The sequence below is a fragment of the Branchiostoma belcheri genome, unplaced genomic scaffold, assembly GCF_001625305.1.
Source record: "Branchiostoma belcheri isolate BF01 breed outbred unplaced genomic scaffold, Haploidv18h27 scaffold1, whole genome shotgun sequence".
In the NCBI taxonomy this organism is placed as follows: domain Eukaryota; kingdom Metazoa; phylum Chordata; class Leptocardii; order Amphioxiformes; family Branchiostomatidae; genus Branchiostoma; species Branchiostoma belcheri.
In genome coordinates this window covers 8,302,077-8,323,891 of record NW_017802379.1, presented here as the reverse complement: position 1 = coordinate 8,323,891, position 21,815 = coordinate 8,302,077, and the positions used below count along the sequence as shown (strand labels likewise).

Below are 21,815 nucleotides of genomic sequence, written 5' to 3'. Positions count from 1 at the left end.
TACAAGGAAACTTTGGCGCTGAGCTGAGCCGAGCCGCCATCTTGAATTTCTTGTTTATGCCCATAACCTCGCGAAAGTGGGGTTGTGTGGTGTAATGGCAGAGCATTCGGCTCGGAACCAAGAGGTCCCGGGTTTGAATCCTTCCAAGTCACCAACCTTGTGTCCTTGGAAGAGACACTTAACATGACTTTCCTCACTTTGCCCAGGTGAAAATGAGTATGCCAGAATGATCATTAACAAGATTGATCATTAACATGATTGTAGGCATTGAATGAAAACCTAGTGTTTCTGTACCGTTACACATGAACAGTATAGATCTCGAATAATGTCCCATCTACACTTGTGCAAATCGCAGTCTAGAGTCATACTGGTATCTCTTTTCTGTAAGTGTGGTACTGTGGTAGGGTCTTTAACATGCTCGAGGTGTGGCTCTCCTCAAACATGGTGTCTTTGCTTCACATCCCAGAGGATGTACCTAACTGAAGCTACTAAATGTAAATTCGAGGGGATTCATTCCTCAGCTAACCGACATCTTGCACACGCAGTCGTCCCTCAGTAAGACATCTGGAGCCGCATAGTTCCCGTTTAGAACTTTTATTCAGCCTGTCACACGACTGGTTTTGCCTGTGTGGCTTCTTCAAGTGTACAGAGGCTAAATGACACAAGTAACATGAAGTAACTGAAGCTACTAGTCACTCCTTTTCCTGAATCAAGTGAGAAAATAAGGTGTGTTTCCCTGGGGCACAACAATGGGGCCTGCCACCTGCATTCAGACCTAGAACCCTTTACCACAAGACCACCTTGCCACTGTTACGTCCTGAATATTACATTTAATGTATGATAAAAAGTGTACACAATTGAAACTGTACTAGAGATAAGCATGTGTTTTGTAACAGTATTGTGTACTGTTAACAACCTGAACGTGTCTTGTTCTACAGGATGGCACCTGAAGTAATTCTAGCCATGGACGAGGGACAGTATGATGGAAAAGTAGACGTTTGGTCTTTAGGAATCACTTGCATAGAATTAGGTGAGTTTCGGACAAATTACTAAGATGAAAAATATATTGTAAGGTTGAGCCATACACATTTCATTGCTGACAATGAGATACAGAAGTTTCTTGAATTACATGTAAGTGTTACGTTGTTTATTTATTATTATAGTTGCTGTCAAAGTGTCACAGGATTAAGTTTTGTGAAAGGTTGATACACTTAAAACCTTGCAGTCTCTGTTCTCTGTAAGTTTAAATAGAACAGTGCAGATACTATACATATTACTGTGTTAAGAACTGTATAGTGATTTGTGATACATTATTATCGTTTACGATTCTTGTATCCCAAATGATTTTTTGTATTCTTCCAGCGGAGAGAAAGCCGCCCTTGTTCAACATGAACGCCATGAGTGCCTTGTACCATATAGCACAAAATGATGCACCCTCTCTATCTTCCATTGAGTGGTAAGTACACAAACCATGGTCTCTCACAAAATGTCTTCTAGAACCTTAAAGGCATCCAGTGCAGTTTTTAAAGACAATACATTGTATTATAGTCATTTATCTACATAGTGAGTTGAAACCACACTATCCCAGTGTATATTGGCCGTCATGGAGCAAAAAAATTCCAAAAATTCTGACGGAAAATGGTTACTGGAAGGGCCCTGGGCTGAGTTTTAGGGTACCACCCAGAAAATAGAGGACTCATCTTGGGGCTTGTTTCTGCTGTTTTAAATGCCCAGAGTATGAAATGCTGACTCAAATGTGCCAATGTGAAGCAGTATGTGTCAATATCACAAAGATTGACTTATTGAGAATATTTCCAATTTTGCTGCCCTGAAATCGCATTGGATGCCTCTAAGTCTAAGCATTATGTTCAGTTTTTTGTCCCTTTGAAATTCTTGTTTAGAAACAGAAGAAACAATGTAATTTCTTAGATTTATCAAATTGTATATGCTATTTGAAAGGTAATTTTGATGATTGTAATTTTGCATTGGCAGATGTTAATGCTCTGAGTGCTATCTTCGTTGCATCTATACATGTAGCTTATAAAATCATTCTCTTGATGTTGTACAGAGCATGTTTTGCATATAGAATTATAATAAATAATATAGAAATTATGTTATAGGAATGGTTTAAGCTAAAGCAATCTGTTATCAGTTGTGTGTGCAGCAGAATCGTGATATTCCGTTGTTTATTCCTGATTTTTTCCCTATCCGTTCCAGGTCTGAGGAGTTTAGGAATTTTGTAGACGCTTGTTTACAGAAAAACCCTGTGGATAGACCTACAGCACAAGAGTTGTTAGGGGTAAGTTTGTTTGTTTGTTTGTTTGTTTAAGCGTTTGTTTACTCATGAAAGACTCAAATCGGCCTGCTGGCCTTTTTTTCATTGAGGAAGGAGTTCTGGGTCAGACAAAATATAATTAGATATAGGTTACAGCATTTTAAGTCCTAAAACATCCACAAAATCTCCAAAATCAGTAAAGTTGTAGTACAATGTATATTGCAGATAATTGCAATGGGGTAGAACTACATTTGTAGTGCTGTGTACCAGTTCGCTGGAACTAGTTCCGGACTTGTAAAAATGTTTAGGTTCATGTTCCCCAAAAAAACTGAACGTTAGGAACCAGTTTTAGAATACAAAAAAAAAATCATGTCACATTCCCCTTTTCGTTGTAAACCACCTAAAGCCTTCCATAGATCGAAAAACTTGCAAGTTGCAAAGTGTGAAGAAAGTGAAGAAAACATTGCCATTGGGCATTGTCATGTGTCAGCCTCCATAATTATGTGGCCATAGTTTCATCCAGAAAAGTTGTGCAAAAAATCTTGATATATTCCTTGTAAACCCTGATTGCACTGTGCACACTACAAAATTTTTATCTTCATGCAATTTTGTATATATCATGCATGGGTTTAGGTCCGGACTTATAATTCTGGACCTAAACCTAAACCTCTGGACTTGAATCTGGACCTGAACCTAAACATGAGTTTCGGTACATGGGTTTAGGTCCGGACTTATAATTCTGGACCTAAACCTAAACCTCTGGACTTGAATCTGGACCTGAACCTAAACATGAGTTTCGGTACACAACACTATATATAGGTAGAATTTCTAGTAAAACAGAGAAAACACACGACAAATGTTTAGAAAAATTGTTTTTAATTTCTTTAGAATGGTTCTTGACATCTGTGTGTAGTTAAGTGTTAAGAAAGAAAATTGTGAAAAAAAAAAGTTAAACTTTTTTGCACCACAAGAATAGACAGCTGTATGCTAAACGCATGCATTTTCCGTCACAGTCTTTAATTATTAATTGTTGCTCGGCCACTAATTGTTGGAATATCTCTGCCCCACATCTGCAGCATATATTTATCACGAGAGAACGTCCTAGGAATGTAATTATAGACTTGATAAATCGGACAAAGGACGCGGTCCGCGAACTGGACAACCTGCAATACCGCAAGATGAAGAAGATTCTGATGGTGGAGACCAAACCGGCGCGGGAAAACGGGCCTGCGGACGACCCCGCCGAGGAGGACACGGAAGAGGACTCGCAGGTACGTCCCAGCTGTTGTCATAATCATGGCCGACATAGAACAGGGGTGCCAGAGTATACAGTGCAATTCTATGGAATACAGTGCAATTTTACGGAATACAGTACAATCGTATTAGTATGCAGTGCAATTTTACGGAATACAGTGCAATAGTATTAGTATACTAGACATGTAATTTTACGGAATACAGTTCAATCGTATTAGTGTACAGTACAATTCTATGGAATACAGTGCAATAGTATTGTATTAGTATACAATGCAATTTTACTAGTAAAATTGCACTGTATACTTAGCAAATATACTAATACGATTACACTATATTCCGTAAAATTGCACTGTACACTAATACAGGACCATTGTACTGTATCCCGTATTATTGCACGGTTGTACTAGTAAAATTGCACCAGTTCAGTAAGATAATTCTTTCAATCAGTGACTATTAATTCCTAAGGTACATACCTCCGAATTTTCGACGACTAGTCAGTTCGTCTTGGTCACGGAATAATCCTAGTCTCGCAAGATAACGCGAGACTAGGACGAGACTTGCGTGGATCTTCTGCCCCCCTCTGCCTCCTTGCGGAGTAGAGGTAGGTAGGGCTTAGGCAGCTCCCAGCCTTCGTTGCGGTTCAGTCTCGTCCTAGTCTCGCGTTATCTTGCGAGACTAGGATTATTCCGTGACCAAGACGAACTGACTAGTCGTCGAAAATTCGGAGGTATGTACCTTAGGATTTAATAGTCACTGATTGTAAGAATTATCTTACTGAACTTGTACTATACGTGACTGATGAATCTCTTCAACGATAAAAATTGCACCGTATTCCATAAATTGCACTGTGTTCCGTGAAATTGCACTGTTTGCTCTGGCACTCCATTTTTTAGAGTCTCTTCTGTGACAAAAAAATCAGGCAAAATGTTTTTTTTTTTACATTTAATCAGATTTTTTTAAAATCTTCTTGTTCAAAGCACTACATGACTGTTGTGTTACAGATCTTGTTGGCTTTGTTTTTTTCTTTTGGAATCTTCAATTTGTGTTGTCTCATGTCCAGTTGCAAGTCTAGTTATTGAACAGAAGTTTTTGTTTACTAACATTTTGTTGATAATTTGTCATTCCATTGTTTGCCTCTGTCCGTACTTGCTGGTTATGTCTTGTCTGTCCTCTGCAAGCAAGGCTGCTAAAACAATGGGATTTCAAAAACAGGAACAGTTTTAAAGAAAAAAAAAACTGGAAGGGATACATGTACACATGTCATATGTACAGTTTATAGGGAAGTTTGAAAATTCGGCTTAGTCATAAGTAGTGCTGTGTACCGGTTTGCTGGACCGGTTCCGGATTTGTAAAAATGTTTAGGTTCAAGTCCAAAAAAAAAACTAAAAGTCAAGAACTGATTCTGGACTTAATAAATAAAAAAAAACATGTCACATACCCCTTTTCTTTCCAAACCACCTAAAACCTTCCATAGATAGCAAAATCTGTGCTGCAAAATGAAGAAAACATTGCCATCAGGCATCGTCAAGTGTCAGCCTCCATGTTATGTTGCGAAAGTTTTGCCCAGACAACATTGCAAGGTTGCCAACATGCAATTTTGTATATGCCATGGGTTTAGGTCCGGACTTACGAGTCCAGAACTGAACCTAAGAACCTCTGGACTTGAATCCTGACCTGAACCTAAATGTGGGTTTAGGTACACAGCACTAGTCATAAGCAAATTGTGGGTTATGTTGATCTATCGTTAAAAGCTGAGCAGACAAGGGAAGTTGTCATATTCTTAGAAGTCACTGATTCATCTAGGCATTTATTTTTGAGGGTTCTTGTAGCTGCTTTTCAACCTGATATTTGTATGATTTATGTACATTTTTATTTAAAAAATATTAGCAATATTTGATACTTATACTGTGGTAGGTTTAGAAAAGTTTTAAATAGTTAAGAATTCACATTCAAGAAGACTGGAAATTTTGTAGAGAAAACACCCCGGCCATAGCTACATTATAAAGCCTGGATGTAGTTCTGTTTGTGGCCACTAGGTGGCAGGCTTGGCTGAAATGCTTTTGCTTCTCTTTCCACTCAGCACTTCACCTTGATCTCCACCATCTTGAAAAAGGCAAGGCCTCCACTCTTGATGTTTAGTGCTGTTTGCCCCCCCTCCCCCTTTCCCCCTCCCCACACACATCTAATTGTCCATTAACAATCTATAAGACAAATTGTTACATCACCATAGTTTGATAATGAAATTCACAAATTTTTATGGAAAAGTTAAGAAACACACTGAAAAGGTCCAATTGTTCTATGTATTAAAACCAATATTTTGAGTCTTTCAGCTAATTCCATGTCTATAATATACCATATATTGTCCCCTTGTGAAATAAATAATCAAACAAACAAGCAATGTATAACACTATCTACATGTATTTGGTCATTCCTTTCTTGCTGCATTTTTGCTAGCATGGTGTTCCTAATCGAAGAAACCAATTTGAAAGTAGCTACTTTTTTCTTGTCAGTTTGGGATAGATGATAACTTTATTTAATGAATATCATGACCAAGTTTGTGACAAGCTTGCCACCATACTATAAGGTATGAGGTCACAGCAAGTAAATTTTATGGATGAAATCCTCTGTCGAAGCCAAATCGCAAGAATGGAAAAAAATTTGGAAAAGAATCTGGGACGTTTTACGACATTTTCGGTTCGTTTTTTGTGCCGATCCTTACCAGATGAGAACAATTTTTTTTTCTTGAAATCAGATTTTTTTTGTTTTTCAAATTTCCTTGTCATGCTGACCAGATGGGCACGAAAGTTCCTTTTTTTCCCTTCGAAATCAGCCGAAAGTCAATGCATGTGGATGTCATCTATAAAATTTACTTGCTGTGGCCTAATAGTAGAGAAAACACTTGAAAAAGTTGATACACAAAGCTACAAACAAACAATCAAAGAAACAAAACAAGTACAGTGGATGATTGACCTTCACTTGACCTTCACCCCCCTCCCCTTTGTTTCTTCGTGACCCAAATCCCAGGTTTCCAAGAAATGAAATTCTTGTAACTGCTCAACCATACATCATAGAAAGATGAAATAAAAACCATTTTAATAGTCAGAACTTGCCCTATCATATGACATAAAGAATCAATATCCTAGGACAAAAGATAATTTTTGACCTTCACCCCCCTCCCCACCCTAGGAGGGAGAGCCTTACAGTCGGTCGGGCACAGTGAACAGCACGACGAGTGGTCAGAGCTTCAGCCAGATGTCCAGTCAGAGCAGCAGCACCAACAGCCTGCCCGGGGCCGTGGGGATGGACACCAAGGACGAGGGGGCCTCCCCGCTCCTCTCCAGGGTCAGGAAGGTCAGAAATAGTCTTTTCTTTAGTTATTAATAATAATAATAATAATAATATACTGTTCTTGGTGGCAAATGAATACAGTTCTATAAACTGGTATTAAACTGTCATTGGCACACCAAATCAGTGCGTGACATCGATAGTCTTAAAAGTTCCGTTCCATCATTTAGTTATTCACATATATTTATTACCTTTGTCAGAAGGTTATGTGTTTAGGCACACCATACATAGGGGTTGATGAATTTTGAATCAGGTAAATCTTGGGAATTGTGCTTGTTTCTTCAGGATATTTGGTAGGTAGGATGAGGTTGGGGAAAGGAAGGTCAAGGTCAACTTGGATACTCTATCGGTTTAATAAAGTACTGCAGTGGGGTACATGGGTATGATATCTCGTGCTGTGAAGATGCCATGGTCTTTATTTTTGAGTGGGACATAGATGGTAGCCTACTAAGGGCAGTAAGCATCTGGCACGGTTTTCAGCAAAATAGCTGCTTTTTTGGAGCTGTATTTATCCAAAAACTATGAATTGATGTGTAATTTGTAAATAAGGTGAAGGCATCAAACAACTTACATGTATTGAGAGCCTGCCTTGCATCTAAAGTATACTAAAGTATCTTTCCCATATCTGTGTCATCCCCAGGGTTCCACTAGCAGCTCAGGGAGCCACCATAGAGAAGAAGAACCCATTAGACAACAGGAGCTCAGGCCGTTCAGGCCCCAGCCCCAACCCCCTCCCCCGCACCCCAAGGCCCCCACCCCCCACGACCCCTACCACCACCGGCACCCCAGGGAAAACTTTGCCACCATCAGAACGACGTCCATCGTGACCAGGCAACAGAAGGAACACCAGCACGAGAACGAGCTGCGCGAACAGATGTCTGGATACAAGCGCATGAGGCGGCAACACCAGAAACTTCTAGAGATCTTTGTCAAGAAACTAGAGTCGGAAATGGAAGAGCATAGGTACGCTGTTATAGCAATGTAGTATTTATGACTCAGCAACGATTGAAGTAAATTTTTTTTCTCAAGTTTCCCACTTGGCAGCCTAAGCCTAAAACCAGGTTGCCAATCAATGTTTCAGGCTCAGGGCTCGAAATATGTACTGGGTGCATGTGCACCTTAGTGCACCAAAATTTGGAGCTGTGCACCCAATTTTTTTCTGTGGGTGCACCAATGCACGCAAAAGTTTTCATAGGTTCAAGTATGTAAAGAAAGATGTTAAGTGTATTGTAGTATACAGCATATTCTTAACATCTAAGTGTTCGGTAAATGATGAAATCATTGTAACGGTTATAGTACTTTCCTTTAGAAATGAAACATCATTTATTTCTTGCTGACATTTTACTTATTTTATCTGATATGGACAGGTGCCCCCCCAAAAATTTTGTGCACCCAATTTTTTAGGTTGCATTAAAAAGGTTATACAAAAAAAAATATTAGAACTTGTGCCACATAAGTGTTGCACAGGAAACATAACTTGCGTGGCGACTGGCAAGAGTGGGTATTTTGGATGCTCAGTATGTTTTTTTGCACAATAATGACGTAATCCCAAGACTATAAAGTACTAAACTGGTTCACAGTTCGAACTGCGCATGTGCCATGTGATACAATGTGGGTTACTAAGTGTCATTCATTTTTTGACAAGATTTTTCTTTTGTGTTTTTTGCAGGTTAAAATTAGATAAGGAGTTAGAAAACCAGAGAATTACATTTGGTAGTGAGTTAGAGAAGATGAGGAAAAAGCACGCCGGAGAGCTAGACAGAAAGGTGAGCGATTGTTCCTGTTGGTAAATCATACCATAGTACACATAATAACATTTAAGGCCACACCAATTTGATTTGTTGGTTCTCGAATTTTTTTCAGGAAAAATATGAAGTGCCAGGGCGAAAAAAAAAATAACAACAGACCTTGGCATCGTACATGTAAATGCCCTAAATGCTATGATAGGAGCCAAAAAGTCAACATACTAGGCTGGTTTGTAATTTGAGCAATGAATTTAAAACTTATATTTTTAGTCAAACCACTGTATTGACAGATGGAAAAACTAACAAATCTGAAGAGAAGGGACTTCCCTCAACTGTTGGGGCCAAAATATTAGAATTTTGTAGTTGATTCTGAGGCTGAAATGTCTTTTTTTTTTTTGCAAAAAAAAATAAAAAATGAAGCGGGTGAATCCGTGAACCAACAAATTAAATTGGTGTGGCCTAAAGGCATTCATTTGCAAGTTTAAGGTGGCAAAACAAATAATATTCTGGATGAAGAAATCTGATACTGACATTTGCTGCCATTTCTAAGCACATTTTAGTCATCATTTCATACTTAAAGCATTTGAAATAGCCGCGAAACAAGGTACAATGTATATGTAAAGTGTCCCTTTGTTTTTTGGTACCACCAATAAATATACAAAATAAGCAGCCATTAAATTCCATCAGTAACATTGCATTTTTGCCTAACAGATATCAGAATGCTATGGATATTCAAGTTACTACATGATGTTGCTTTGGCTGTCTTCAATGCATGCATGTTGGATGTTGCTTGGACTTGATTGATATAAGTTCAGAATGACCTTGGACTTGTTTAACACAATCTGGGAATGACCTTTCCGCCCAGATCAAGAATGCAATAGCGGACGAGAAGAAGTTTGTGAAACAGATCCAGCAGCAACAGGAGACGGAGTTGAAGAGTTTCCAGGCCATGCAGCGCCAGGAGTACAAGTTCAACAAGGAGAGACTCAAAAAGGTGGGTCAACAACGCCCCTGCAGTTCCAAAATAATCTGATAGAGGGCATGTAAACTTATGTCGCATCTTCCTGTGCACAACAGATATGTACAACTAAAAAAAATGTGAGCATAGGAGTACAAGTTCAACAAGGAGAGACTCAAAAAGGTGGGTCAACATTGCCCCTGCAGTTCCAAAACAATCTGATAGAGGGTGCAAACTTATGTCGCTTTTCCTGTGCAAAAGGTTGGGCAACATTGCCCCTGCAGTTCCAAAACAATCTGATAGAGGGCGCAAACTTATGTCACTTCTTCCTGTGCAAAAGGTTGCATCTGGGATGGTCTCGCGTCACGAGCCGGTAGCCTCGGTTTGGAAAACCGCCTAATATGCCACCGCGGCTCGCGGCACTGGCACGAGAGGCGGTTCTATAATGCCGTCAAACCAAGATGGCGTCGACCACCCACGGGATTTTTTCCTGCTATTGACAGGATGTAGACTGTCAGTACATGGATGATGGATTATCCCCGCTACTGACATGCTGTACATAGCAAGAATATTTAGTTATGGAATCATAGAAACAAAACAATAAATGCCTGTATCACAATGCCCTGGTCTCCATACACGAGTTCGGCTAACAAGACCATCTGAGATAACATTAACGGAAGGGGTCCTTAGTGCCTAGTTGGGCTGGCCGGAGTCCAAAGTCCGGCATAGTTAAGTCATAATGGAAACTGCCACGAGAGGCTGAAATTCAAAATGCTGTCTATTTGGCCCTGGTCTCTATACCAGTTGGGCAAACAAGACCATCTGAGATATGTTTTACGGGAGGGGTCCTTAGTCGGGCTGGAGTCCTGGCATAGTTAAGTGTCATATTGAAAAACTGCCACGAGAGGCGGAAATTCAAAATGCTGTCTCTTTTCAAGGAGACAGACTTTCAGAATCGAACTTTTTTGCTTTACCAACTCCACAGTACCCGTACTGTTATATTTAATACCCATCTTAACACCCGTATGCTTAATTAAACCAAAGAGCCACGCCTCCAATGTCTCATAATGGAAAACTGCCACGAGAGGCGGAAATTCAAAACGCTGTCTCTTTTCAAGGAGACAGACTTTCAGAATCGAACTTTTTTGCTTTACCAACTCCACAGTACCCGTACTGTTATATTTGATACCCATCTTAACACCAGTGTGCTTAATTAGCCCAAAGAGCCACGCCTCCAATGTCTCATAATGGGAACTGCCACGAGAGGCGGAATTTAAAAACGCTGTCTCTTTTCAAGGAGAAAGACTTTTAGAATAGAACTTTTTGGCTTTTTCATTTCTACGGTACCCGCACTGTTATATCTGATACCCATCGTAACACCAGTGCTTAATTAACCCAAAGAGCCACGCCACAAATGTCTCATAATGGGAACTGCCACGAGAGGCGGAAATTAAAATGCTGGCTCTTTTTGTAACAAACGTTCTTTCTGTGTGGGTTAGGATTTGGGCTACAGTTAGGATTACGGTTTTAGAATAGAGGAATATGGTTTTTTTTTCAACTCCATCTTACCCGTACTGTTGTATCCGATACCCATCTTCAGTGTGCATAATTAATCCAAAGGGCGTTATGCAAAGCACATTTACATTGACCGGGAGAGGACCCCTACCTAATCACTAACTTCGGCCAAGTTATACTGTATCATATCTGCTTTCCACGTACATGGGCATGCATACTGAAAGAAAGGAAGCACATGGTTTGTGTTTTCCACGGCCTTTTCAGAATGATATTCTCCGTACTTTTCCATGATGACTGGCGAGTTTCCTTTCAAGTTTCAATAAGAAAAAGTACAAACGACGAAGAATTGCACGAACAGTATGTTGTTCTGACCAGATGCCGGTACCTGTTGTATTCGGGGATGGCGTTTTTCAATTGTGAATGCATTTGCTCTTCCACTGTGTAGGGGGTAGGACTCCCACCAGCAACACATCTGGTATGAATTAAGATCAATAAAGGACAGGGACCCACATCCATGAATCAGTCTCTGAGTCTGTGGACATCCTTCTATCAGCCTTCAGTATATATAACAGCGGTGAACAGACTCTACAATCATCATCGCCAAAAAGGAGGAATGCTTCTATAACGTTATCTCTTATAACGTTGTATCTAAAACCAGAAGTAATGATGCATGGCCCAAGGTCATCCACCAAAAGGCCAACCAACATTGATCTTTATCTTCCACCGGTCTACCTACACTATTAGAATCCATCGACGACAGAACGACAATGCATGTACCTTCATTTTGGAGGCTATACTAGTAGAAAAAATAATCTCCTAATATATATATATATATATATATATATATATATATATATATATATATATATATATACAGTATCTGTATGTTTTGCCGTAACTCCGCTTTGAGTGAAACAGTATACTCGTATTTCAAGTATTTAATAAATTTCCAACGACACTTTAGTTTGTCGCCAGAGAATGAAAGAAGACGGTGACCCCAAGCAAAGTTTTATGTCCCCCATCTCTTCAATGTGACATTCCAATTTCCGGTGGCACGAGCGGCGGTGCCACGTGCCGCGGTGCCACGAGCGGCGGTTCTCTCGGCTCGAGCTCATCCCTACTCAAAGGTTGGTCAACATTGCCCCTGCAGTTCCAAAACAATCTGATAGAGGGTGCAAACTTATGTCGCTCTTCCTGTGTACAACTAAAAAAATGTGAACATAGCTTGTCCAGAACACAAGTTAGAAAACTGGAGCTTCTGTTGCAGTAACAAGGAAAGCTGCCAGAAGGTCCAAAATCTAATTTCTTCAACTTGACGTCACCTTTTTTAGTAGGTAGGAAATTCAGGGGGACTTTTCCGGATCCAAAACTGGGACGTGTCCCTGATAAACAAAAGAAGATCTGACATTCTGTTGTTGATAATTTTTCTATTGTCCCAAGAATGTCCCAAAGTGTGTTTTTAATAGTCCCAGGCTAAATTTTAGTGGTCAGTGGTCATCGGGAAACCGTTAATTTCGAGCCCTGCTAACCAAATTGTGTGCTATGCTTCCCACAGGAGATGGGTGACGACACGCCCAAGAAGGAACAGCGGGAGTCTCTGCGGAGTCAGAAGGAGAACCTGCAGCAGCTGCACGTCGAGGCCGAGATGTCCCTCGTACGCAGGCAGCGCGAGTTCCTGGAGATCGAAGTCCGCAAGTTCCGCCGGAGAAAGCTGCTGAAAAGACACCTCCTGGAGACGGACTTTTTAAAAGAGGTGAGTTGAAAACATGAAACTCTTTCTATACTCTAGAGAAATAACATTTTCAAAGCAAATGCATTATGTTTTCCTTCGGATATGGTCTGCTCTGCTAATTCTTACTCAAACACATTCACATACATGTAACGTTACTTAACTAGTAACGTTATATGGTGACAGGAGTCAAAAGTCCAGAACATTATGTAACCCAACACCAGTTACCATGGTGACAGACATCAACAAATCAGATCATTGGTCTGGTCAGAGGTCACTGTTTGGAGAAGAAGAAGAGGAAGAAGAAGAAACTGAGCAAAAACAATATGTTTTCCTTCAGTAATATGTTTTCCTCCGGTAATATGTTTTCCTTCGGTAATATGTTTTCCTTTCTTTGCTATTTAATGAGTTGAACAAGCACCAGACTCACATGAAATAGGTGTTAGTAGTAAAGTGCCTTTCTCAAGGGCATAACACTGGGGTCTGCCAGGGATACGAACCCAGGACCTTTAGATCCTAACATCTCACCTTTCTGTACCTCCGTCAGGAATTGAACAAGCGCCAGACTCACATGGAGTTGGGATTGGAACCCATAACCTTTAGATCCTAACATCTCACCTTTTCTGTACCTCCATCAGGAATTGAACAAGCGCCAGACTCACATGGAGTTGGAGCACGCTTTAATGCTGCGTCACCATGAGGCTACGCAGGATCTGGAGTACAAGCACCTTGCCCAGATCCATCGCATGAGGATAGATCAGATGAAAAAGCAGCACCAGACCGAGCTGTCCAACCAGATGGAGTACAACAAGCGGGCCGAGCGCGAGCTGCGGAAAAAGCACCTCCTGGAGCTCAAGCAGCAACCCAAGAGCCTTAAGGTCTCGTCTTCACTATCTCTGTCTCCTTAAACTCTCTTCACTCACGCCATGCCGGTGTCTTACAGCTTACTTTCTTCTCAATGTTTTTGTTGTCGCTGTTACCAGAAGTGTTGTAGTGTCACTGCTTCATACATTTTGCATCTTGCTATCGTTATGATATAACTTCTGTGGTCAGATGGGCTAAAATGTAACTCAGATGTTATTCTCTATTGGAAATAAAAGCAACTATTTAATATTGGAGTTTTCTTTCACACAACCAGTTTAGTCTCTTGCGTTCCAATGTCTCAAAGGAAGGTGTCTGATAGGTACTGAAATGTAAGTAGGTGAGAGACATTACTAGTTGTGTAAAAGTACTTCAATACCCTACATGAATGTTCTATTTCTATCAACCTGATGAAATTCTTTTCAAAAAGCATGCACTGTGTAAAACATCAACCAACTTATCATAGCAAAGACATGTCTTTTTTCTGGTAAAAGGGGTGGAAAACTTAAAGAATGTAGTAGTAAAATTGTAAAACAGTCTATCCATATGGCCACAGTGCATGGAAAGTCATTTATCCATAAAACACCATCCATACGTCCATTTTAAACTCAAGCTTTGCGGAAAACTCATGGAATGCAACTGTACGTTTTCTCATTTTTGCCCACAAGCAGCAAGCAATGTTTTCTTTCTTCACCAGTTTTTGTGCATGAGTTGTGACGACACACTCAATTCTTCTCATGAACTTTCGCGGTGTGTTTTTTTGACATGGTAAAAATTTCTGACAAAACATTTGTAGAACTTACTCTACACGTCTATACAAGAAAAGAAAAAGAAAATCCTTAAAATCTTTCCCTCTCATACTTTGTCTCTTTGACATGTTCCATCATATTTCTTAGAAGATTTTGTAGAGATGACCTCGATGAATGATTATTGCTTGTTGTATTATCTCTTCTGTTGTGCTTTCTTGGTCATGTGACGTGTCACAATGCACTTGTAAGTGAAGTGAACTCACTATGGTTGTTTGATTTTGTCTTCGAAATGGCAGCCGGACAAGAAGTATTCGTAAACCTGTCTACGTACATAACTACATTTTAAAACCTTCCTTCAAAAAATGCTGTATCTGCATCTAGGATTGCAATTCTGTGAAGGTGTACATTGGAAGACATGTATATTAGGCTATTCCTGGACTCACCAATAATTTAACCTTTAGCACACTGAAGTACATGTTTGGCCACCAGTTCTCTATTAGTTATGGGGTGGGAGAAGGTTCATAGAAAAATTAATGGTAAATTTTGTCCCATAACATTTTAACCTTGTATGTGGAATTTTAGCATATATCATAGCAGGATTCAAAATCCAGGAGCTTGAAAATTTTCTCCATGACGTAACATTGAAAATACCTGCAACAGTCAATGCAGCAAAGTCATACACATAGAATCAGTGCAGTTTGACATCAGAAATACATCTACTTGCACAGCTCCAGTTTTACCTGCACTAATCTGGATATGCAGGTGGATTTCCAGCCCTGCATCCATGCATTTTGCATGGTTTGACGGCATTTTATGTTTTGTTTTGGACATACGTGCACAGGAGTATAAGAGTGCCTGGGTTGTACCTATACTTCCTGTCCAGCTGCCATGTTTTCCATTTTCCCATACCTCATTCATGAGTTCTGAAGAGAGCAGAGTACAAGTGCATGCCTTTTCCCACTGGGTCTCTGGGTCAGAAACTTTTTTCTGTCCTCTCATTTTGTGTGGTGCTAAATTTGCATGTCCAAACTCTCTCACATTTTCTTTCCTTTTAGAATATAGAGGATCTTAAAACTTGCATGGTTGCTGGACTTTCTGTCCATGTAATTTTAGCTCTAAATCATGTGTTTTTGATACCTCTTTATAATTTATGAGAGCAAGAATTTGGTGTGAGAAACACTGCTGGTGCATGGAGTTGTGTCTGTACTCACATGCCCCCTACTGTCTCCCACCAACACTGCAGGCCAAGGAGTCCCAGATTAAGAAACAGTTTCATGACACCTGTAAAATCCAAACCAAGCAGTACAAGCACCTGCGGCAGCACCTGCTGGAGACCACGCCCAAGGACCAGCAGAAGGCTGTCATCAAACGGCTGAAGGAGGAGCAGATGCGCAAGATGGCCATCCTGGGGGAGCAGTACGATCAGAGCATTAGTGAGATGCTGCAGACCCAACATGTGAGTTCTAGTGGGGGAGGGGGGCGGGTGTAGAGACGGTATTGTTGTGGCCGCACAACACAGTATTTATGGGCGAACCCCGTAGTCAAAAGTAGTCCGGGCACAAAGTAGTGCTGCACAATACTAGAGAAGGGTGCAGAGATTGTTCTGTGCATGGTATCGAGATAGAACCTGTGTTAAATGTTAGAGGAATACGTCAGTTTTGAGACTGTAAAAGTTGAATTATGGTGCGTGTTCAGTCGGCGTAGATTTGCGCTTGGATACTTGTCCCGCCTAGTACTGTGCATCAGCTGCAGTTCCATGACCTCCGCAGTGGCGCTAATAAAAGAGGGCATGAGAAGAGAACTAGCCGGCAAATCTAAGGTCATTTTCACATATTTTGGACACTATACCCTGAAATTAAACATACCCAAATTCTGAACCTTGCTTGTGCACCCTACTATGATTTTCAGTGAGTCGAAGTGAGTCACTTTGGGGTCCTTAACTATAGAAATCCCCATAGGGATAATACTGTGTTGTGCCGCCTTGTTAGGGGGCGCTCATGCACAGTTCAGCAGGAGGAATTGTAACATAACTTGCAAGTGTCGTTGCCCATTGAAGTGTCAAACTGAATGCTTTTTTTTACCTCCATGAAAAATGGTACAAAATGTAATTTTTTTGGTCTGTGTGTTTGAGTGTGTGTGTGTGTGTGTGTGTGTGTGTTTCTGCATATTTCTGGTCAGCATAACTTGAGAAGGCCTGGATAGATTTTCAAATTTGGTAGGTTTGTAAGTCTTCAGAAGATGAAGATGAAGGTCAAATGTGGGCCTCCTGGTGGCTGATGTTGGTACTGCAGCAGAACTTCTGGTTTTTGTATCTTTTGTTCTTGACATGCTAATGCCATGACATGACATGCTAAATTTGTCTGGATATTTTTTACTTTAGATTCGTCTTGACGAGACTCAGGAAGCGGAGGTTCGTGCCCTGAAACAGCAGCTGCAGGCTGAGCTGGAGCTGTTGAACGCGTACCAGAGCCGCGTCAAGATGCAGACAGAAGCCCAGCACGATCGCGAGATGAAGGACCTGGAGCAGAAGGTGTCCCTCAGGAGGGCCCTTCTAGAACAGAAGGTCAGTCCTCAACTTTGTCTTTCATGGGGGCCTACATGCCCTTTTCCGTAGAGCATAATCGGCGATTTTAATTCTACGTAGAGCATAGTTTTTTATATAGAGTGCAATGCCAGTTTTAATTCTACGTAATGCGTTGTAGCCACTTGGAATTTATCATAAAGCGTAATCGCTACAGTAGCATAATACGTAGCTGGATCTCAAAATTTAGCGTAGAGCGTTGTCGGGTTCCCCCATGCAGGCTCTCTTTCATTCTTAACACTTCTGTTGGTTGACTGGCGGTCAAAATAGACACAGCAAATCAGGCTCAGGAAATAGGATGGGGTGAATGAAAGGTCACGAAAACCCAAAGGGTTTCCTGGAAGTCTCAAATCGTTTTCTGTACACCTGTAGTGTAAACCTGTGTGACACCTGTACTGTAAACCTGTGACACCTGTACACCTGTTTCACACCTGTACTTTCACCTGTTGCAGATGGAGGAGGAAGCCTTGCGGTTGCAGCAGGAGCGTCAGGAGATGATGCGCTCGCTGCACGAACGCCAGGCGCGGGAGCTGGAGGAGTTTGACCAGGAGACCATGCGGATGGGCCTGAGTGCAATGGTTCTGGGCGACATGTCTGGGGACCCGGGACTCCTGGGTGACGGTGCCATAGGGGGAGCGCAGGGCGGCGCGGGAGACGGGCGTGTCGGCCCCCGCAGCTCTAGTCTTCTGTCGGGGCTGGGCTATGGGTCTTAGTCGTCGGAAACTTTCAATCCTCCACTCAGGCATGCCCATTCTGTACATCTTCTCCTCAAGAAGCCTGGGGAGGGGGGAACTTCCTAAAAACGTGTACAAACTGTGAGGGCAGCCATCGAATGCTTCCATGGGGCTCCTCTCCACGTCTTCTTGTATCCCATAGTTTGCACTCTAGCTCCTCCTGGCCTCTTCAAGGGCTGGAAGGGACTTTTTAATTCTAGATCGTTTTTTCTCACCTGGAGCCAAGGAGGCATGTTCTAGTGCCCAGCGATCACTGCAGTATTGTACAAAGGACAGACACAAAGAAAAACCCTTCATTGTGACGATAATACTACATGTACAGAACACGTACAATGTGGTTCTTTACATAGCCATGTGATATTCTCTTAGGCTCTTGCAATATTGTGTATAAAGATGCATACGAGACTTTCTACAATTTTGCGTTAAGGAAAAACCTACTACTCCCCTTGTTGTTCACTTTTCAAGATGTCGAGAGACGAATTGGTAGGGGGATTAAATAAGACCACATGCTAGAGTCATATTTTTGGTACTTGTTCTGATGGGGAAAGACAAAAAAGGACGTTGATGGCATTACAGTCCAGTGTTACCGTGTCTAGTGCTTTTTACGATGGCAAAACCTCACCGTTGTGGCGTAGTAGTCTCAACGAATGGCATGATCACACCCCCTTGTAATGTAATGTAAAGTAGCCTAACCGACCGCATGAGAGAAAATTTTTGTAATTAAAGGGTTATATCGTTTTTTATTCTATCATTAATGTTATTTTTAAAAATGATAAACTGTTAAGAAAATTATTTAACAAGTTGGGGTATTTCCAATGTTTCTGTTATTCATTCACAATTGTATGTACAAAAAATTTGCCTCTGTATGGAGAGAGAAAAATCAGTGTTCTGTAACGAACTTATGAAGTCGTACATGAAAAGTTGTTTAAGAAGTAGAGAAACACTTTCAAACTTTAGCTAAGGAGAGAGAGAAAGAGAGATGTTTTTTGAAGTCTAGCCTAACTCTTGGTACTGTAACATTTGGTAGCTTTTCATGTTCTACTGGCTAGGGAGTTTGTACAGAAAAAAATATTAATCTTAAGTAATTCCAAGCTGCTAACAGAAATTGCGTGCAAATGTTTTCCTTTTTTCTTTCCTTGGGTTTTTCTGGTGTTTTTTTTAAGAAAGAAAGAATTAGCGACCGAGATAAAAAGAGAAAAACTAATTGATTTTTACCACCCTCATGTACACTTCAGTCACAGGATCAATAAATGCTGGGTATCTGTTTTTATACACATCTGAGTCTCGTGGTTTTCATTCCTTGTACAAAGACGTTTTGAAAGCTGGAAGATCTCTTCATCCTGTGAAAATTACAGTACAGTATGTATCATCATGCTGTGACAATGTCTTTTGTTAGCCTCCTTCGCAGACTTGTTGGGTGGCGGCATTATTTTCTCGGTGAGCAACGCGACTAATATGCAGTGGAGGGACAATTTTGCCGCCGAGGGAGTTTTTGCCATGGGGAGAAGGTTTCCCGCTCTCTTTTGTAGATGTCAATGCAAAAAAGAGGCGATGAATTTCAAGGATGCAATCTCCCAGAGCTTTTGCATTGTACTGTCAGGGCGGTTGATAGCCCTCGATAAGTACATCGACAAAACATATTATAATAATGCTTGTGCAAAGCATGCAATATATACAGTAGTGCATAGCACTTTCTTGTTCAAGGTCACAGTTGGGTTTTTAAGGATGGCAGTTTTCAAATGTTGTTTGAAAAGATGTTGCCTAAGGACAAAGTTCTGATGCAACGTTGACCAATCATCTAACAAAATCCGTGACAATATGAGTTTCTTTCAGGTTCTGCTGATGATGTCCACTATCTCCTGTTTAACTTCTCTCTTCATGAGATTCTCAATCTTCTCATTGTAATTAATCTTCCAATACTACATGGTCAACATACATGTAGACATCTGTTTTGTTCATTGGCTATTGCATCCACTCTCTCATTGGTTAAACTGCTAATTGCCATTCTCTCATTGGTTGAACTGACAATTGTGATCGGCATTAAGGAATGGGGGTTGTGATTGGTCAACAATAATAATCTAGCTATAGGATAATGTTGGATGATGATACAAAACAAACACAACAGACAATGCAGGACCAGTCCGGTAACTTTATTGTTACTTAAGCCTGAGCAGCTTGCCAAGCATCAAGCATTTTCCCTCCAACATGACCATTCATTTAACACTATAGAACAAAAATATCTCAACTTCAGTACCCATTCATATCTGGATACTTCTAAATTCATTCATAAATTCTTCATGTTATCATTTTACCCCTGAAATACTTCTAGGTTAGGCAGCCATTAATAACTCTGCCATATATTCCATTTTTTTTGTTTCTGTACACTAACAAACTATCATTAAAGCCTGGGTTAAAGCTCTGACAATACACAAATTCCTAGGCACCAATTCATCTAACCATAGAGGCAGAATGGCTCTATTTGTACAACATTGCATCTTGGTATCCAAGTCATTCTCTACTTATTAACATGACCTAATGGAAAACAATTGCTGCCTGGCTGCCTAACCTTACAGCTACATGGGGGATTTTAATAATAAATTCAACCCTTTTTCAACCAGTCTTTCACATGTAATACACATCATTTTAGTTTCCTGTGGCCTTAAAAATGTATTCATCTTCATTGACGTGCCATTTCCATTTAATAGCTTTTGGTAACATTCAAACTGTTGAGCAAGCACCATTTGAAAATAACAGCTGGCCTGTATCATAACTACAGCCCCCTCCTAACCATTTTAAGGCGTAGACTTGAGCCATAACGGATAACATTTCTCTTCTTGGTTTACATATGGTTAATAATATGTAAATGTCCCGTTTTGCCCATTCAAATTAGTGTAGTTTTTCCCTTTTGATAAAAACCTCGGGTTGCGCGGCACAAACTTTCTTTTGAAATGCAGTTTAAACTAAGGAAGTCACTTTTTCAAACCTGAGAATTGAACATACAACTTTCTTAAAGCAAAATGGTTTGACTGTAGTACACTAAGGCATAGACTCCCTCACAAACTTGTGTGCTGTTCTGTCTAAGTAATAAGTAAATGCCAGGTTCGAAAATTACCAAAACAGAACTTTTACTGGGCCTTAGGTTCTTTCTAATGGGTTTCGCTGGACAAAAGATTTCTTTTTGCTGGTAATGACGAAATGGGGGAGAGGGGTGATCGTACAAGTAACAAACGTTATTTGTTCCTTTTCTTTGGTTTCTGGGCAAGACATACAACAATTTCACCTGATACAGCTTATACAATATGAAATGCCTTGAGGATTTTCGGTCATTTTTATTCGGGACAGTCTTAACCGCATCTTTCCAAAAGATGTTGCTAACCCTCTCCCTGCTGCCTAACTCTGTAACCAATACAGATCTGGTCTGGTGCCAAAAGGCTACTTTAGCATGGAGAAGGTTAACTTTTTAACATATTAGACTAAGGGTGGAAGGGTCCAGACTGCTATGATTGGAATGTCACACTAACAAGTATCAGTACTTCTTGACATTGTAGCAGCGGCGTCATGTAATCAACACTGTAGCTCATTTCTCTAGTCTTACAAGAGCACATGGAACTCAAAAGCAGCTTTTTGTACAAGGATGTACAACTGTTACCGTAGCTCAAGTACTGCCAAAAGACATTCTTTTTGTTCCTGCTTACTAGTATATCTTTATCATCCTTTTGCTGCCGTGTAGCCAATAAGACGGTTCACAGTTAGAACTGCGCGTCAGATCATACAGAGGAACAGGCCCCCAACTTGTGAACAGTTCCAGATCATGTACGGATGTGTTTTGTTTATGTCTCAGGAGCCTCCAACTTGAACATATTACCAACATTGCATGGCTGAGTTTTCAATGTTCAAACCATGAACGTTAACTGGCTTATAGACATACATTGTACGCGCAAGTCCATTCAAGGCTGGGGGGGGGGGAGGTTGGGGCTATCTGCCTTTCAAATTCTTTTACAACTGTGAAAAGGTTCATAGTTTACTCAGTGCAATTTCTTCACTTTTTCTTGCTATATCAATGACTTCT

At 40.6% G+C, this 21,815-nt stretch overlaps 1 protein-coding gene across 4 annotated transcripts in view; it reads left to right on the top strand.

Annotated features, from left to right (window-relative positions):
- Window positions 1-19,020, top strand: part of LOC109465369 (serine/threonine-protein kinase TAO1-B-like) — a 42,647-nt gene extending 23,627 nt beyond the window's left edge. For 2 of the 4 annotated variants that reach the window (XM_019762596.1, XM_019762588.1), the window contains exons 7-20: window positions 939-1,030; window positions 1,363-1,456; window positions 2,218-2,299; window positions 3,352-3,546; window positions 5,610-5,642; window positions 6,716-6,880; window positions 7,515-7,837; window positions 8,544-8,640; window positions 9,485-9,613; window positions 12,648-12,845; window positions 13,460-13,699; window positions 15,675-15,887; window positions 16,812-16,994; window positions 17,465-19,020. In XM_019762596.1, coding sequence (XP_019618155.1) covers window positions 939-1,030; window positions 1,363-1,456; window positions 2,218-2,299; window positions 3,352-3,546; window positions 5,610-5,642; window positions 6,716-6,880; window positions 7,515-7,837; window positions 8,544-8,640; window positions 9,485-9,613; window positions 12,648-12,845; window positions 13,460-13,699; window positions 15,675-15,887; window positions 16,812-16,994; window positions 17,465-17,725 — 2,305 coding nt within the window. In that variant the 3' untranslated portion in view covers window positions 17,726-19,020. The remainder of the gene's footprint in view (window positions 1-938; window positions 1,031-1,362; window positions 1,457-2,217; window positions 2,300-3,351; window positions 3,547-5,609; window positions 5,643-6,715; window positions 6,881-7,514; window positions 7,838-8,543; window positions 8,641-9,484; window positions 9,614-12,647; window positions 12,846-13,459; window positions 13,700-15,674; window positions 15,888-16,811; window positions 16,995-17,464) is intronic. The other 2 variants (XM_019762604.1, XM_019762608.1) reach the window with 2 other exon arrangements.
- Window positions 19,021-21,815: the final 2,795 nt, after the last annotated feature.